Source organism: Notothenia coriiceps, unplaced genomic scaffold, assembly GCF_000735185.1.
Source record: "Notothenia coriiceps isolate Sejong01 unplaced genomic scaffold, NC01 NC01_scaffold00037246, whole genome shotgun sequence".
Classification (NCBI taxonomy): Eukaryota; Metazoa; Chordata; class Actinopteri; order Perciformes; family Nototheniidae; genus Notothenia; species Notothenia coriiceps.
The window spans coordinates 5,838,241-5,858,225 of record NW_011369947.1 but is presented as its reverse complement, the minus strand read 5'-3'; the positions used below and the strand labels follow the sequence as shown (position 1 = coordinate 5,858,225).

General features: G+C 40.4%; 2 protein-coding genes across 2 annotated transcripts in view; both read right to left on the bottom strand.

Moving 5' to 3' along the window:
* The window catches only part of LOC104966329 (dynein heavy chain 6, axonemal-like), a 61,148-nt gene extending 55,412 nt beyond the window's left edge, over positions 1–5,736 (bottom strand). Inside the window, exons 1-2 of the mRNA XM_010795516.1 lie at positions 5,548–5,736; positions 1,272–1,493 (exon numbers count right to left, since the gene is read on the bottom strand). Coding sequence (XP_010793818.1) covers positions 1,272–1,493; positions 5,548–5,736 — 411 coding nt within the window. The remainder of the gene's footprint in view (positions 1–1,271; positions 1,494–5,547) is intronic.
* Positions 5,737–10,308: 4,572 nt separating this feature from the next.
* Positions 10,309–19,985, bottom strand: part of LOC104966328 (dynein heavy chain 6, axonemal-like) — a 23,861-nt gene continuing 14,184 nt past the window's right edge. Inside the window, exons 15-20 of the mRNA XM_010795515.1 lie at positions 17,656–17,723; positions 17,550–17,598; positions 15,791–15,946; positions 15,028–15,189; positions 11,841–11,978; positions 10,309–10,347 (exon numbers count right to left, since the gene is read on the bottom strand). Coding sequence (XP_010793817.1) covers positions 10,309–10,347; positions 11,841–11,978; positions 15,028–15,189; positions 15,791–15,946; positions 17,550–17,598; positions 17,656–17,723 — 612 coding nt within the window. The remainder of the gene's footprint in view (positions 10,348–11,840; positions 11,979–15,027; positions 15,190–15,790; positions 15,947–17,549; positions 17,599–17,655; positions 17,724–19,985) is intronic.

Below are 19,985 nucleotides of genomic sequence, written 5' to 3'. Positions count from 1 at the left end.
CAGTTAACCCTGAAAAGGGACATTCACACATCAATATTTTGTATTTAAATTAAACAATTTACAAAATACACATCCTGTAACAGTTCTGAAGATATAGCAGCCAGGTATATATTGCACAGTTATTAACGGCACATATAATGTGCACTAAATATATTGCACATTATTTGTATTTCACAGCAAGTGGTGTTATAGCATTGTCTGTGTTGTTGTGTGTGCGGGGGTCTATAAGGGGGTTTGTTAGACATTATAACCATGTTACACTGTTATTAGACCTATATTTCAACAATGTCACACCGATATAATTAAGCAATAGCTCACGACAGGCCATGGTATATGGTCATTATATCACAGCTAAGGGGCGTGGTTCGGCTCCCCTTTTTAGCCCAACTGTATACAGTTAACTCGACCGGACTTCTTTCTGCAGATGTGAGCGTCCTTTAACAACGGTCAATAAGTCCTTGCTGCACATTATTCCTTACATGTTTTCATCTTAAGGTTTGTTAGTTAGTTAGTTTCGTAACGGACGTAATGTAACAGTTGTAACGGTTGTAGCTTTTCTCAGACGCGGAGGGATACTACAATTCTACCAGTGATATACGCTCATTATATCACGGCTAAGAACCAATCAGATTGCTTGATTTGACTTGTCCGTTTTATAATACCCATTTTAAACATGGACACAGCCTGTCAAATATCTATATCCCTCAGGTTACAGAAACCATAAAAGGGGGAACTTGAATAGAGTGTTGCAGTAATGATTGCTTCACCCGCAATTGAGGTAGCATTTTACAGGACAGCACTTCCGTCTTTCCCTTTCTCAAAACCAATGGTTTTTTGAATGAGTATCTGGTTAGATTCATTAAATGAGGTCTGTGGTTCACACATGCCTACAAGATTTTCATGTTTTAGACATAAATTGCGTGAGCAAATAACCCAGTGGTGAAAAGCTTGTGTCTTAAAAACATAAATTAATGAAGTTATGCAACCGTAATGAAGCTTGTTTATAACCATCTTGTTTGTTCATTTATAGACATTCTGTTCTACAACATACAATACTTCCCTAAATACCCCACTAATGAATGTCGGAAGCTTGTATGTGTCATAAACACGGCGATTGCCAAAAAGTGACTGAATGATACAACATTAGCAGCCTTCACCTTCGCGGTGTTGAATGGAAGTCATGTGACTGTGATGTAATTTCATGTTTTTTTTATTGCTGAGGGGAACCATGTGTTGCTACTTGTGTTGCTAATGTAGCCCTTATTCCCTACCTTGCCCACTCCGGTGCTGCCAGTGAAGAGCACAGAGCGTCGCACAGATAGCAGCTTCTCCATCAGGTAGCCGTAGCGCACGGTGTCTGTGGTGGGGACCAGCATCTCAAAGAAGGCCTGCTCGCTGTTGTATTTAAACGACGGGATGATCGCCTCCCATGGCTCCAGGCGCTTGTGGTTGAAGTTCATGTACACACTCCACAGGGTTCCATTCTTAGGGAGCTAGAAGGCACACAAGAGAAGATAATCTAAAAAATATGACGAATATCATGATAATGTATAAGGTTAGAAGGATCATTTTGTTTTTGTTATGAAGCTAGGGACTGGGGGTACTTTGTGACTTATTTTACAACGCAAAACGTGGGTGTTCTCTGAGATTAAAGTGCTACATTTACCAGAAGGAAATCCAGAAATAATGGGAAAAATACATTAATAATGTCTGAGGATGAATATTCATTAATTAGAGAGTAAAACATGTAATAACTATTTACTTATTTGTTAAGGAACCACATATTTTAGCATCAGGAATAGATGAAAGATATCACTGTGTACTAACTGTTGCACCTTCTAATTTGCTTTTGGCGATCTGTGAGTCTGTAGTTTAAATTCCTAATATAATTTTGTGACTTAAATCCCAGATAGAAAAATAATTCTTGCAGATTTACGATTTTAGGATCTCAGAAAAAATATTACCACCTTTTCCCAGACTCCTTTTTGACATATAGTGGCCCTTATACACAGACATAAAAGCCTTTGTGGAGCTTTACAGAAATGTACATGCATCCATTAGCATGTATTTTATTAGCTATAAAACCTTGTATGAAATCTGGCATTAAAAACATATTGTGCTCTGCAGTTGATCTGTTATGTGGCACTTTGTGATTTTCCCTGCAGAATGTGAATTAGCATGTGTCTGCTGTATTTGTTTCCCCGAGTCCTACTGTCACTGATGTATTCCACAGCTGGGAGCTTACTCATCTCATGATAAACACAAACACATCTCGCTGATCTAAATACTATTTAAATTGGAGGTATAACATCAGCTGCTGAACAGATGTAGTAGCATGTGGGGTGTTGGAGATTAGCTTTTATGAGCCTTTCCCACTCATGCTCAGTCCACTTTAGGTATGTGAGTCATGTTCTACCCCTGCTAGCTCCTGCCAACGTCAGTAAGGCATTCCCTCAATCATCTGCCACTACTGGCGGCTGACACAAAACCTCTCAAACACTTAACTTTCCATTTCCTGTCAGGCTAAATGACTCATAATGTTAGCCCCCACTTTCTTTCATCTATTCCTCACCACCATTCTATAACAACCGATTTATAATGGGCAAGGAAGGATATATGCAATGGCTTTCACAACCCCATATCCAGCCATGCAGTGGGGGTGGTTGGTGACTCCTGAAAGGTCCCAATGTGTTCAGTTTGATGGGCTGTCTTCTGAGTGGTTAAACATTGCTAATGGTGTACCACAAGGTTCTGTTTTGGGTCCACTTTTATTCTCCATCTACATCAACAGCTTAGGTCAAAACGTGGATGGAGCAACTTTACATTTTTATGCGGACGATACCGTGATGTATTGTGCAGGTCCCTCCATTAAGGAGGAGTTTTTAATATCATTCAGACGAAGCTCTCTGAGCTTAAGCTTATTTTGAATGTTGATAAAACTAAGGTAATGCTTTTTTCAAAAACCAAAAAAACACCGGAGACCGCCTTGGATACATTGTTACTATGCAAAGACAGTACTTGAAGTGGTTACATGTTATAAATACCTTGGTATCTGGCTTGATAATTGCCTCTCTTTTAAACTTCAGGTCAATAATCTGCTTAGAAAGCAGAGGTTGAAGCTAGGTTTCTTTTTCAGAAACAAGTCCTGTTTCTCACTTGAGGCCAGGAAAAGGCTAGTCTCTGTGACCTTTTTAACTGTGCTGGACTATGGTGATCTGGTCTATATGAATATGAATGCATATGTGATATATGTATGTGTACTGTATATCAGGGTATATGCAGGAATCCTGAAGTCAAATGTAATACCTTTTAGGACCTTTTTTAAGACCCTTTCCATACATTTTAAGACCTCATCGCCACTTTGAGTTTTAACCGGTTACCTTGGCGACACACTTTACCTCACATTTACTATATACAGTATTGATTGTCCTTCCTCCTTATCTTCCAACCATTTGGAAGCAAACTTGCATTTCCCCATAACAATGTTGTTTAACAACCGGGGTAAACGGACCTTTGCACGCTATNTAAGTGATGGCAAAACCGCCTTGGTTTACAGTGTACAGTGATGCGTAAGTGCTTTACAGTTTGTCACAAATCTCAGTGCACTGTGATAGTAAAACCTTATTGTGGTGTAATTATATATCCAAAGCAGTCTGAAGTCAGAAAATCATTAGTGATTTTTAACCACTCAGAAGACAGCCCATCAAAAATGAACACATTGGGACCTTTCAGAGAGGTAGTTCANTCAGGTGCATCAGGTGCATTCATATAGATCAGATCACCATAGTCCAGCACAGGTAAAAAGGTCACAGAGCCTTTTCCTGGCCTCGAGTGAGAAACAGGAGTCCTGTTTCTCACTCGAGGCCAGGAAAAGGCTCTGTGACCTTTTTACCTGTGCTGGACTATGGTGATCTGATCTATATGAATGCACCTGATGCACCTGATTAAGTTAGATGCTGCGTATCACAGTGCACTGAGATTTGTGACAAACCGTAAAGTATTAACTCATCGCTGTACCCTGTATGCCAGGGCAGGTTTGCCTTCACTAACTGCACGGAGGCTCAGTCACTGGTACATTGGTTTCATCTACAAAGCCATGTTAGGTAAACTACCATCTGCTCCCTGATCTCACGGCGAACTGAAAGTAGCTATTGCCTGAGATCTCATGCTGTGGTTTTATTAAATGTGCCAAGTGCTAGGACTGTCTTAGAGAAGAAAGCTTTTAGATGTGCAGCTCCACTAACTTGGAACAGTCTGCAAAAGGAATGGAAACTGAGCAATCTGGTTCCACTAAATGTTTTTAAAGCTCGGTTGGATGCTATACAATCGGATGCTGTTGGTACCTGTACATGTCGATAGGTATGTAAGTTGTAATCCCTGTAACTTTGCTGTACGATGTCCTTTTTGTTATTTTATGTTTTTATGTCTTCATGTGGAACCTACTTGCAGCAAGTCTCCCTTGAAAAATGAAATGAAAATAATAGGGCCCCTTTAATAAAAATGTTCAGTGCACTTTGTAATACAATTTGGTTCACCGCCTTTTTCGATCTCAGCAATTCATTTTTGAGTGCGTCAATCAAAGCCCGACCTCAGCCTCCAAGCAACTTTTGTTTGTTTCCTGAAGTCGCCACATATACAATGTCAATCGTAATGTTTATATAATAATAATAATTATGGTAAGGCAAATCTGTTTTTAGGTGGGTATTCTATTTAAAACTCAATTGAATGCAGCAAAACCAATGTACCACACATTAGCATAGAGATGAATCAACACCTCTTTGAATGTAGTTTTAGCAGGCTGTATTTATTGTTGAGACAGTATCAGATTTTACCCACATTGCTTTTACTTGTGTTTATTTGAACATCAAATGCAAAATAAATCTGTAAAATCACTCAAAACAAAACACTACCTTTCTCATTTACGAGGGAAGACAGCATTTGCAACTGACATCAACAATGTGCACTTCTCAAATTAGGAGTCAGGCCCATGAGACTCCTACAAGGTAAACGTCTAATAAGGCTAAATAAGTTATTGCTGCTCTTTATGCAAGTAGATAGGGATATTAAAGTGCTAATTAAATTGGCTGCGCATGATAGCAGAAGTGCCTCTGCTCGGGGAGCAACTACAGACTACAAACTGCCAGTAGCATCCTCCTCGAGAGTTTATAAAAATGGGTGTGTGAAATGTTTAAAGGGGCCTTGTCATTGAACTCTATGTTTTATAGCTGTAAGGAGGAACATTAGAGTAGGACACTCGCCATCATGACCGATGAGATTTTAATACAATTCTGATTTGCACCCTAGAGGTTTCCGGGCTTCTAATAAGCACTATTATAGTCATGCTTGAGTAACACAAACATATTTGAAATATCTTTGGACTGTTCATTTCTTGTGTCTTAATTTCTCTTATGTACATTGCATTGTGTTTTTTATGCTGCTGCAACGCAAACATTTCCCAATTTGGGATTCAATAAAGTACCTATCTATCTCTCTATCTATCTATCTTTTTGTATCTTTAGATGCTTTGAGGTAGTTTGTGGTTCCTACCTGCCAGGACACAGCTCCCAGTGTGACTGTTGACAGAATACTGAAGAACACCAGCCGCTCTGAAATGAGGCAGAAGTGTCTGATGCCCCTGGAGGCCATGACTTGGTCGAGGCTCCGGCTACTGGATCGCTGCGCCCGCCAGGCCTTCTGACACTCGCTCAGCTTGGTGTGGAAGCCCCATAGTGTCATCAGCAATATTATATGGCAGATGGACCAGAAAAGGCCAAAGAGGCAGAACCCAGGGATCACCAAATACCAGAGCTCCAAGTCGCCAAGCTATGCAAGCCAAGAGAAAAATGTCATTAAACACAGCTATGCAATTTGTTACAAAAAAGTGTCACCATTCAGGAAAACAGCTACATAAGTACGGTGGCTGAGAAGGGCAAACGAGAAGTACAAAGTGTGAAACACTTTAAAGGTCTCATGTCGTGGCCATTTCCACTGATCATAATTCCATTGTTGAGGTATACTAAAATAGAAAAATACTGTGCAATTTTCCAAACTCAAATTGGTTTCGCATACAGCATCTCTGTAAAGTATGTGTATTCAGCAGTATTCACTTTCTCCACTAAACGGCTCGCTGCAAAAACAGGTTTATACAGTAGGTTGATAAACGCTGTGAGAATGGATCTGCAGAGAGAATTTCGCCACGATCCCAACTGTCTGTTATCAGCCTGCAGCCAGGGAGGAGAGATCAGCAGAGCTGCATGCACTGAGTGTGTGTGTGGATTGGTAAATTTGGACCAATCAGCAGGGGCTTAACGTAACGGCTCCGCGGACGAACGTAACGGCTCCACGGACGTAACGTAACGGCTCCACGGATTGGCCCATTTAGTTCCGGGTACGTGCTTTCGTAAGCACGTACCCAGAAGAATCAAATGGATGATGACGTTTCACCAACGAAGCGTTTTGGGGAGGTATTTTCTGTGAGAGTTTTACTCGCTACAGGCTGTACTTTAAGGGTTTTGACTCTGCACACCGTTTACATGCATAAAAACCTTCCTAACACACAAGGGGACGGGTAATAACCGGAAAATCCTGACATGTGACCTTTAAATCTGACTGAGTTAAATATAAGGATTAAGACATTGTAGTTTTCACATGTGAACACAGTAAATTCCATTCAATAATCCTCCTAAGAAAAAAACTAAAAGGTATTTACTGTAACCTTATTAGAACAGGTTAAATGGGAATCTATAGGATTAGAAACTAATCTTATTACAGTACGCGAAATAACTTAAATTCTGTATCCACATGCTCTAGCTACCATGGTAATCCTAATCAATCTTAAAGGGTCAATGCTATCCCACTTATCACACACAATGTCTGACTCAGTACAGGGTTCTCTCTGTGATGATTATGTAACATGGCAGTACTCACACACACAGATGGTGCACACAGGGGATGAGTAATTGCACCAACTTTTGCCAGTCTGTTTAGCCAGCATTCTCACAAGAAGGCAATTGTCAACTAAATATATGCAAAAAACTGCTAAGTGATACAGTATGTCTAACAGCCATATAGTGTGCTTTCACAAAGTAGTCTTTCTGAAACGCCTCACTTTCCACTGAAACTTGACAGTTGTTCATGAGAAGTGAGGTAAGTTCATTTACATAAAGAAAACAGAAGTTGACAAGTGTAGCGCCTCTCTGTGAATGAAGTTGATTTTAAACGTGAGATGTTTGCACTAGAAAGACAGCAGGCTCTTAAGAAAAGTTGCTGGTGCTTAGAGGTATTTGCAGGTGGTTTGCAGGCACTTTGACAGAATTGATAAAAGCTGAAAAAATAGACACTGCCCAACAGCTTTAACAACTCGTTTGAAAGGGTGTCAAGAACCACCAGCAACTCCACTTATCACAGGATGCTGGCACCTCGCTCCCTGTAGGAAATGTTTCTGCAGAGTGGCTGAAAACCAATCTCTCTTCAACCCAACATTAGAAGAGATTTCTGGCACATGGCAATTGATAGTAGAATGTGACAGACTCGTATTTAATAGAAACCGAAGAAAGGAGAGCACAGATCCAGTGGAACCACTGAAACCTCTCTGTGCATTGGCTTGGATTATATCAGTTGGAGATTATCGTTGACGGACCTGCCAGTTCTTTTCAGGTTCCGAGCCTTAAAGTGCTACCCAAGGTGAGGCCATGCACCCATAACTCAGTTCCTCTGAGAGCAATATCCTTGATATTTGGAGCTGGTAGAGGGGGGTGGCAGTAGCTCTGTGCCTTCACATTGAATATGCTCTTTTGTAACCATCAACCCAGACATAAAAACATTTTTCTAAACATCACAATGGGTATGTTCTTGCTAACTGTACCCATTGTGTAGGCTGGGGACGTCAAAGGCACACGATGTTGCCCAGTATAAATATATTGTATTGCGTTATATCACCACATTAGGTCATAAATAAACAAAAAGTAATCAATTCATCTGATTATGTTATAACACCTGCATTTGGAGATAATCTTTTGCTTTTTAAAATAAAAGCTTGAATGCAAATAAATATCTGAGGTATATTATTGAAGGTATATGTGGCCATTCATTTATGAATGTATACAACAGTTCTGTGGAACTGAGCTGTGAAGATTGAAAAACCATGAGAACAATAAGGAACTGTAAAATGTGACTTTGACTAAATCCAACACTGAATATTTCAGTGTTTGTGTTTCTATCAGAGCACATGTGCAAACACTGAAAAGACACACAAACACATTAAATGTTAGACGCTTTTATTCAAAGCGACTTACATACTCAATACTGTGGGCAATCCCCACAGGAGCAATTTGGGGTGAAGTGTCTTGCCCTGGGACACAACGACATGCTGACTGCAGTGGGGTTTGAACCTGTGCTCCCCTAATCCGAACACCAACACACTAGTCCACTGCGCCTCACGCCCCCCTCCACACACACACACACACACACACACACACACACACACACACACACACACACACACACACACACACACACACACACACACACACACACACACACACACACACTGCGTGGGGCCTCGCGGAGAGGGCCTCATTTGAAGCGCAAAGTCGGCGCACCTAGTTTAAAGAGCGCCACCGTTTCGCCGCTGCGAGGCTCCAGCATCTCTTCCTCCCCCCCGACGCTCGCTAAAAACAGAGGGCCTCATCATATAACTTTGCGTGGGGCAACAAGTTGGCCAGGGGCGCCCCCCCCCCCACACACACACACACACACACACACACACACACACACACACACACATATATATATACACTCTCACACACACACACGCACGCGCACACACACACACACACACACACACACACACACACACACACACATCTATTGACTTGCTCCCCTTAGCAGCCTACATCAATCTGCTGTACTGCTCTGCGCATTGTAATCGACTGCTTTAAGAGTTACATTATTTACCTACTGAATGTCAGACAGAGAGAAGCAAACAAGCTATTACACTATCTAAGTTTACATCACATTATGTCTCACAGCACTTAGACTGTAGGTGGTGAATAACTAATTTGTAAACAAACAACATGGAGGGATCGCAAACAAACGCTCAAAGAGAAATATAGATGTAAAAGGAGAGAAGGCAGAAAGAGATAGACGGTGGTGTACGATGACAGCAGGCTCAAGGAACAGCGGTTTACATCATTACCATATCANTCAAAGCATTTAAATTTACTCATTGCTATCGGGAATGTTAAGAGCATTCCATGGAATATAAACAAAGTGTTTTGAAGCGATTATCCTACCCCACCTTTAAAAAAAAGATATATATTTACATGTCAGTCTGCTCTTGTAGTCTGTGCTTTTATCTCCCACTGTCCTCTTTGCTGAAAAAAGTGCCAGTCTTCACAATAAAACAAAAACGTTTCCTGCTTACCAATGAAACATCATATGATAATATTAGCAGATATTAATATGTAAACAGCGTCCATAATTGTTCACTTGGAGAAAAACAAACCGATGGCTAGTTGGTCTCAGCTGCATGCCTGCTGCGCATTTGATCATTTTTACTTGAGATACATTCTATTTTGTACCTGTTACCTAACTGATATGGTACATCACTGTGCCAGAATTAAATATTGAAGCATATAATATATTGAAGGTTCAGTGCAAAGCATGACCTTTAAGCTCACTGAGAAACTAGCCTCTGCACAAATACGTAATGAAACTGTGCCTGTTTAGCATACATATCAGCATTCTGTTAATAGTTGCTAAATTATACTTTGTGTATTTTACGGCATGTGTGAGCGCCCACGGTACAAGGTCCTTCTGGGACATGCCTGAAAAGGTGGATGGTCTCTGTATGAGTGCACAGCGTGTTATAATAATAATTAATAATATACATGGGATTTCCTATAGCGTTATTGTGTATGCAATGAGTGGGTGGCCTGACCCCGCCATGACACAGGACGGACTGAGGCTCTCATGCGAAGTCGTAGTGTTCTGCTGCAGACAGCGCTCCGAGCACAGCTTTGTACATTTGGGTATTTTCCTCGCAGGGGTCTTACGGACTCGAATCCCTCGGAGTACAAACTCACCTGCAGAGAGCGGAGACAACAAAGGAGTGAGAGACAATTGGAAGAGAAATAAACCAGCATAAATCAATCAACGGCCACACGCAGGGTTTACCTCAGCAATTCAGGGCATAGCTTGGGCACCATCATGGCGATAGGTCTGGAAGAGAGCTTTTGAGGTTGTCGTGGAGTCTGTTCTCCCGGCGTTATCCCGTGGTTCGATGGCTGATGAACGCAGCACACGTCATCACGCTGATCTCCCGGCCCCAAATGAAGCTTTGGACAGCTGATGGAACAGTGGAGGGAAATGTTTATGTGCGAGTTACGTCCTAAGCAAGCGAGGAAAGTCTGATTGCGTGTGGCAGCAATTTATGGACCTGAATGAATTCTAATTGATGAATCTGTGCTGGCTCCGATCTGATGGTCTCCATGGGAATAAAACAGAATGCTACACTAGACTCACAGAATGCCGTTCAGTTGGCTCTTAGCACATAGTGTGTGTGCAAGGAATGAGGACTAAAAATAAATGGGTTAGCCATTTTCCATTTCTGGTTCCCTCCTCTCGGAAGTCAAAGTTATTTTAAAAATGTTAGATTAGATGCCTAAATACGAGATCTGTGGTTTATACAAACTTAAGGTATTTTCTTAACATAAAATACGTCAAAATACACCCCACTTGCAAACACTTGACACTGAATCAAACATAGTGGAGCAGTGTTCGTAATTATTTTGACATTGCAATAGTGGTGTGTGTTTGTGTGTTTAGTAGGGCTGCAACAACTAATCGACTTAATCGATTAAAATCGATTACCATTAGTTGGCAACTAATTCAGTCGTCGATTCGGTTGGTGACGTCATCACATGTGTTCTACACCCCGTTAGCTCCAACGTTATCGCTCTTTTGTATCGGTACAGGAGACATTTAAAAACATATGTTATGTATTATGCACATAAACATTTATATCGCAGGTCTGGAGTGTCGCGCAACTCAGTTTCTAATATGCAATATGACTACAAAATGCGTCTTATAAATGTATTTTCGATCTTCCGAATTCAGACGAGCGAGTCTCTCCCCGCCTGCTTGCTGAGGGGGCGGGCAGTTTACACACCACGCAGGAGATGTGCGGAGAGAACGCACTCCGAGGTGTGGTTAACTTTAGCCGTCTCGATGTGGAACAATGCTGTTACAAAAGTGCAATAACAGTTTATTCATATAAAGGCGGTAAAACGAGCAATTTGTCTAAAATTAAGCAAAAAGTGCACCCACATTCAGACGGAGGAATGCACCGGGTTCGACTGTCTTTCTAGTAGCTCTGTAGCCCCGTCCAAGAGTAACCTTTCCACGTCAGGTGTTATGTATGCTAACAGCAACACACAGAGTTAACTCAGTTATAAAAACATAGGTTAATGATTAGAGGTAACTGAATTAGTTATTTTGTTAAAGTTTCAGCTATTCTGTTTACAGTTCTGTCATCACATTATTTAATATGATTTGTTAAAACATTGTTGTTTCTTTTGATGTGAAATATTATGCATTTAATTAAAATAAAAAGCAATGTTAGTTTTGTTCACAATTTGTTGAGTTAGTTTACCTTATTTCTTGTCAAAAGAACCGTTAATACTATCGTTAAAAGGACCGGATCGATAAGCAGTATTGATATAAGTAGTAGTACAGTTAAAACCTTAACGTTCCGAATAATCGATTAATCGTTTCATTAATCGATAGATTAATCGATTATCAAATTAGTCGTTTGTTGCAGCCCTAGTGTTTAGATGTACCTTATCAGCTTTGGCGTTCCGTATAGTTATAAGCTGCTGAGCGATGACAGACAACACTTCAATGTCGATTCGGTTGAATTCATCAAAACAGCACCAAGCACCGGACATAGCAAGCCCACTGAAGAAGCGCCCCATCATCTGGAGGAAAGAAGTGTGACAACACAAAACAGAAATATTATTAGTCAGATAATAAAAGGTTTATGTTGTCATTTCGACTTCTATTTTTTAAAAGATGAATTTGGGCCACCAGTGCCTTTATTCAAGTGAAAGAGTTGCCATATACTGTAGCTCTCTGAATATTCATTTTAACGTAAAAGAAAATTAAAAGAGATGTGATTTAGGCTTTTCAATGTTTTCTACAATATGCAGAATGCTGCCATGTTTGCTGGGGAATACAAAGAATATGTTTGTATGAGCAGGAGACAGGTAGTGTTAGTATATTTCATACTTGGGTTCTGTAACTTCATCCAATGGGTGAAACTAATGAATTAATAAAACACAGCTTCTTATTCATATCTCATGGACAGCCAAATTAAATGTTACAGTTTAATGTTGCTAAGCCACAGTGGAGCAGAGCTGAAAAAAACACTAACACATAAACGAGAGAGTGCTAAATCAAAGCCCTGTCCCACTGCAGCACACGCTAACGCTAACCCTAATGCTAACGCTAATGCTAACTACAGCAGACAGAGAGAGAATGGTTTTTCAAGATCCAACTTCACTGCAAGATAATCACTGTTTAATATCACATCGAAACGATGAGAGTGTCTCAAGGTTAAAGCCCCAATTTCATGTTTTGGGGCTTATAAAAGAGTGATTTATTCTTATGCATAATCAGGGCTGCGAACATTTGAGTTCAGCTTGGAGTGAGATTTTTTTTTTGGTGAACCGAAAAAAGAAACGTTCATGTGTACAGTGTTACAAATGTATTGAACATGTACAAACTAGGGTTTCCCATTAATGTACCGGGCGCTACAGTGGAATACGCACATACACAGTGTACCTGCGACTCTTACAATGAAGGCTCGATAATCAGCTCACAGCATATAAAATGGCATATAGGTGTAAGCAGAGATAATGTGCTATTAATGTGCTTTTTTAAATATTGAAGTTAAATGCATCAACCTGGTGCATTTTGAGAGCAACATTAAGAGATCTATGGATACATCTATCAACACCCATATGAAACAGAACTGTAAACAGATTTTCTTTTTCTTTATGGATATTTTACAAATCACTCCCCTTTTAAACTGTATTCTTGTTTTACTGTCATATAGTTATTCATTTATTCTCATAAATGGTGACCAAACCGTTTGAGACCCACTAAGATAACTAGGCTAAAGTTAACTATCTAAACACTCTGACAGTCCCTTACCTCACTGAGCTGTATCTCTCTCAGTCTGACAGGACAGAGCTCTCCCTCTCCTTGTTTTAGAAACAGCTTCTAATATCCGTTAGCACAGCTAGCTAACCAGATGCTAACAACAACAATGCAAATAGTGAGTTTGGTAGAAATATACTGTATAATAGTAAAGTTATTGAAGATGATGCCATATTTATTGAAGATTTTACATTATAAATATTCCCCAAAATTATTCAAAAGCATATTCTTCCAAACTCCTTGATGTAGTATGACACACAGGAGACTATTGATGTGTGTGTGGTGAGTTTGGTAGTAATAAGCTGTATAATAGTTATTGAATATTATTGTATTCACTTTTTTCGGAGTTGCACTTTGCAGACGGTCCCTGAGCACTCGTTTCTTCTCCGGCTGCGGATAGAGACCAATGTAATGTGTCCAGCTCGGAGGACGGCATGTATTGGCTTTTTTTGATCAAAATGTGATTGATTGTAGTTCGTTGTCAACCTTACCACGGTACTTAGGAGACGTCATTTGTGTCTGAATAACGTTTTGTTCATGAGTTATTGATCCGTGAAATCAGAATCTCCCAATATCGTTCCAACTTTACTGAACTAAGCCAGAAGACCGTCTCATTTCGTAGACCGCTCGGTTTGCTGTTCCTTCACTTTATTTTTATATTTATATACATTTATTTTGGATGAAAACTTAGCGTGAGGAAAGGCATGTGTGACGTGAGTGCGTGAGATATGGGTTAATTGCGTGACTCTCCCGCTCAATGCGTGAGTGTTGGCAGCCCTGGCATAATTGAAGGTTATTAGACTCTGATGAAATATCAGCACTGTGATTCTTTTTGACTGTTGGAAACATATTCAAAAAAAGGATGACTTAGATAAAGATACTCTACAGCTATATATATATCTATAAATATAAGTTTATTTATCTTTTGCCTGTTGATTTTGTTGGTGTTTTTATTATTGTTCACTCACGTGTAATGCCTTGTAAAATTGCTGCTGTATCAATTTGGTTGTAGAAAATATAATTAAAGATCATAGAGGAAAGGAAAAATAAATGTTTCAGAAGCAAAAAACAATGTAAACCTGTCACTGGCACGTCACTGCTATTGCAATAGTGCCATCTAGTGGTATTTCCCAGTAGGCACAGGGAGAATGAGAGCTATTTGATTAAGCAGTGCTGGGAAGTAACTGAGTAAGTATTCATACTCAAATGTTTCATTCAATTGACTTTTTTGCTACTTTTTATTTACTCAGATACTTCTCAAGATATAAGTTTTACACTATTTTCTCTATTTCATTTACAACAGTATTACATTAGAACAGTTTGTAGTCACATTTTCTGATTAAATACAAAGAAAATATGAACAGTATATGATACTGATAATGATATTAATATTGAAATAAGACTGTATTTATCCCAAGGTAGAAATTCAGAATCTTCCAAGCTTTGTATAAAGAAATATATTAAATACATAATATTTAAAATTAGCCATCTGCAATATTAAAGTTGTATACACATACCGGTACATTAATTCATAATACAATAGTAAAGTATAAATATGTCATTTTAATTTGGTTATTCTTTAATATCTGACTTAAAATGTTGGTACATTATTCATCTTTTGATGATTTTATGTAACAGTGTCTTTTTACACTGTGATATGACTAGTATTACTTAAATAAAATATCCAAGTAAATCCTAATCCATTGGTTCACATATAAATAAGTGCGGGGGATGGCAAAAAAGGAGGTACAAATTCCTGAATGAAAGGATGTGGGTTATAGATGAATATGGTTTGTCGTGGCTGACCTTGTAGTCGAGTCCGTCAGAGCAGTTGAAGACCACACACTGAATAGCCATAGCTTTAGCGAGGTCCTTGGTGGTCTCTGTTTTGCCCGTCCCCGCTGGCCCAGCTGGAGCCCCTCCCAGGTCCAGCTGGAGAGCTCCCATCAGACACAGGTAGCAACGGTCCTGGGGATGGGGGGAGAAAGGATAGTTTGACTAACAGTGATACAAACTATGATACAGGTATATATATATATACGTTTAGCTGCTGTAGCACAATTATTTATTAATGTTTGTCATGTACAGAAAATGTAAGGCGGGCCAAAAGGGGATAGATTGCAATTTACACTGCAATAATAGAAGTGTTTCTAGACCACCATCCATCTTCAACCACTCATCCGGAGTCGGGTTGGCTCCAGAAGGGGACCCTGGGCTTCCCTCTGGGCCAGGTAACTTGTTGTGTTATGTGTTAACCTATGAATAAATATATGTTTAAAAATGCAGAAAGGCCACTTATTGACTTCTGGTCATGGCCTAAGCGCACACTGAAAAGATTAAATAGCAAATGTAAGATATACATTTTCTTAAATCTTATATTGAGATGTAAAAATTGTGACAGGCAGAAATGGTAAAATATGTGTTTTGTTCCACACTATACAGTGGTTTGGTAGCTAGGAGGGTTTACAGGGGGTTGATTAATGTTGGGAGTGTCTTAGGCATCTACAGTATACTGTAGGTCTGCTTGTGTCTCAGTACCATTACCCATGTGTATTAATGTGCTACTTACAGTGAGTGGTGTGATAACCAGTCTAGGACAGGCTCCCAGGTATTCATAGCCATAGATGTAAGTGGACAGAGCCATTTTGGCGACACAGGTGTCCTGGTCCAGGTCCCAGTAGTAGCGTAGCTGCCGCTGCCACTCAAAGTTAGACCTGGTGTCCACCTGAAGAAGAATGATGGAGATACTTTAATGTGGCAAGTTAGAAAAGCTATTTTACCATCAAATGACGGCTGCTCCATCTCCCCATCTCCTGAAGCTCGCAACCTGGGTGTTATCCTCGACTCCACTCTTTCCTTCCACTCCCATCAAGTCTGTCACCAAATCAGCCTTTTTCCATCTAAGGAACATTGCCAGACTCCGACCGTCACTCTCGGAGTCAGTTGCAGAAACCCTAGTCCATGCTTTCGTCACCTCCCGCTTGGACTACTGCAATGGTGTCCTGTTTGGGGTTCCCAACAAAACCCTGGACAGGCTCCAGTATGTTCAAAACTGTGCTGCTAGGGTACTCACACATTCAAAGGCCGTGGCAGCACATCACTCCCACCCTCATCCACCTCACTGGCTGCCGGTCATCCCCGCATAAAACGTTACAAAGTCATCCTCCTCACCCTACAAGTCCTCCATGCCCATGCCCCCCAGTACCTGTCGGACATCCTTCGCCACATGCCCCACCCCAGAACTGCAGTCTTCAGACTTTGGCCTGCTTCCACCCCCCGCACCAAACTGCGAACCCTTCGGGGACAGAGCCTTCAGTGTGGCAGCCCCCATAGCCTCGAGAACGCTCTACCTTGCGGAGATCCGCCAACATCCCCACGCTGCGCTCCAAAAGGGCCCTCAAGACCCATCTTGTTTACTAAGGCCTTCGCCCCCTAATCTATTGTTGTTTGTCTGTCTGACTGGTGTCTGACTGCCTCTTGTTTTTGTTTGTTTGTTTTTACTCTGTTTTTCTTTGTAAGCGCCTTGGGTCCCATGTTAAGGCGCTCTCTATAATTCCAGCCTATTCATTATTATTAAAAAAGTCGCATTTAAGTTTAGCATGTGGTGAGGACGCAAATGTTATTTAGTTTGTTTACAGCCTAATGTTAAGTATTAAGCATTATAGCCTAAACTACAAAAAAATGTGGTGTTAATATGTAGAACCTATCTCGCTGTCCGAAAAACGTCACATAAATCTTGTGTCTTGTTTTCATCTGTGTATCTTTCTTTCCGATTATTTCAAATTCCAATGGAAAAATCCCATTGCTTTTAGTTGTGCTAGCCTTTGGGGCTCTATCTTCGAGGTCGGCATACAAAAGGACATCATCACTGCCACCGACTCTATTATCAGCTTCTCTTGCTATACCATGTGGGAAATTGCTTACTGCTGACTATTAAGTTAAAAAAACCATACAATGTGCTGCTTTGCCCTGTCTAACCTAATTCGATCTTTTTGTGCATCTTATCTCGTATTTGGGCCAAGATAGAAAAAGAGAGGAGTAAAATTGTGATTAATAATACAAGACTTAAATTGCATATTACAAAAAAAACACCCTTGATTTATCTGAGATAAAGAAAAAAATCCATGTACTACACAGGAATGTGTATTTCAAGGTTTTTTCTTTTAATTTATAATTACATTTTCAATCTCTTATTTTTCTGCATTATTTATGACTGCAAGTGACTTCATTTGGCTTTGTACCAAAACTGCACAGTCTAACCAAAGACAGACATCCATTTAAGCAGCTTCATTGGTGTCTGCATGTGTTTTGCACGCAGCCTATTTTACCTTCTGCTGGATGAGGTCTGTTACAGATATCCCTGGACATGGACGTCGACTGTTTCGGTGATGAGGCCGCGGGTTTAAAATGTGAGACCAAGGTAGATTGTGTTACCTTGTTTGTTTTTGCAGGTCAGGCTCTCTTCGTACCAAAGCGGCGCATGCCAGAAAGGCAATCAGCCTCTGGAATAGCACACTAAACATCAATCTACACACAACAACAATCAGGTTTTTAAGGTTACCAAAGTCAAAACCGGAGAAAAGACACAACCACCAGTTGTACGAAGGCAGAGCAGTACCTTCAGATTTATGTTGCTACCAGTCAGGTACCTAATTATTGAACGTTATTAAGTTATAGAATATGTGTGTGCAATATTTATCCTTCTTATATTTACCTGTACTCCGATCTCACATATTCTATAATATTTATGTAAACATGTTCTTATTTTTTTAATCTCAGTGAAAAGTGATGTAGTTTGTTTAATGAGCGGTGCTGTATTACCATCAATGTTAATGAGTTCACATTCCTGTAGGGCAGCAAAGTGCGTCGTGGTCATCCCTCCAGCAGGCGTCCAGTTCCCTGCCACCACATCAACTGGGAAGGATGGTCAGGGCACCACCTGTTGTTAGACACAATACTCTCTACACCCACACACAACCAGCACACTTATTCACACACCAACACACATGCACCACATCATATACACACAACACACATACTACCACACGACACACACACAAACACACAACCACACCACAACACACCCACACCCACATTAATCACTTACACAAACATGAACGCTACATGTATGATACACAACATAAATTGCTAATCAATCAAGCTTTATTAAGTGGTTAATTTGTCTTCAACAATCAAGACACTGCAGTGATCAGAGTTGGTTTGGAAAATAATATATCTGCAAGAGACAAAGCTGTGACTATGATATATGTTGTGCATGTTGCTCGTCCGTGTTGGCAATCGCAAGCGATAAGTTCGATATTAATATTCTGTCTTGTGATTTACTAAACTAATGGACCAAATTGATACCTATTAGATTCAAACCCTGCCTATTATAAAAATGTCTGATCTCCATTCTGCATTGGCTATCGAAATGGGGAAGACACTCAGCTGTCTGTATCTACCCTTTATTGTAGTATGTTATCGTTGAATGTGTTACGGGGTCTATTTGTGCAAGTACAATTTCCTTATCAAGTGAGGACAGGACTGATTTTTCCCGGATAATTCAAACTCAGTTCCAGGAAATGTGTTGCCTTTTGCCTAGCTCGACCGAGGGATACCAAATGATTTACATCGACAATGTTTTTGGGCCAACCTGCATTATTTTTGCGTGTGTGTACCTGCGATGCATTCAGCCATCACCCACTCCTCTCTGGATTGTGATTAGTCAGCTGATGGCCGGCATTAGGCTGTGCTGTGAGTTAGAACTTGGCTTCCTTCGACATTGCAGAGCGTTCTCACCTTACCCCTGCGCCTTCAGGACCTTTAGTCCGTGAAAGTCCTGCTGTACTTACACGACAGTAGGAGGATCAGTTACAGTTAAAGGGACGAGTCTTATAAAGCGTTCTGCGGTGGAATCTCTGGGTCAATTTCTTACCTTAACGATTTGCCCTTTTCTGATCAAAGCTGACAAGTACTAATGTGCAGCGACGGTCATTATTGATAGTCAAGAACACAAGATGATAGAGTAGGTGAAAGGTGACTTCATAGCTGACCTTCTGTCCTCAGGAGACCATGCCTCAGATGTCTTTGCTGATTGATGTCCTCTGTTCTGTGATGTAAGATGATCGCCTTATGCAAATGCGCTATCATGGCCTTAATCATGTTTTTTAACTCCTGCAGATAGCCTTGCACCTGCCTGGTCTTCTTGTCTGAGTCAGATTAGCAGCTCCCTTAGATAAGAAGTCAGAAACCTGGAGTCAGATAGACATGGAAATTATCAGCTGCTTATCTAATCGCAGCCAAACACAATTCATCCACTTCGTAAGACACGTTTATCAAGACTCTCATGCAGGTGAACTATTTTCATGTGATCTTCAAATATAGCCCTGTTGGTAAGCTGGCCGCTCTGTGTTATTTAATCGCTAGTGATTATCCGCCATAGCAGTTAAAGTGTGAGTGCAAACAGTAGTTTACAAGTGTGATTATGTTACAGAAGAAACAAAAGGAGTCCAATGAGGCCATCAGCCGGGAGTGTGGGGGAGTAATCTGTGGAGTCACCCAAAGCATAGGCCCGTTTAGTAAAAAAAAAAAAAATTAGAAAAATGCTGGTGAAAATTTTATTATATTTTCTTTTTTTGGAAAATTAAGTGGACTGAACCATACATGGGCTTCAAGCTCTAACCAGCAATGCCACCCAAAGGCCATTATTCCTAGCTTGATTTGATTGATTCTTTATTGCTCATTTTAACCATTTCACAACATTA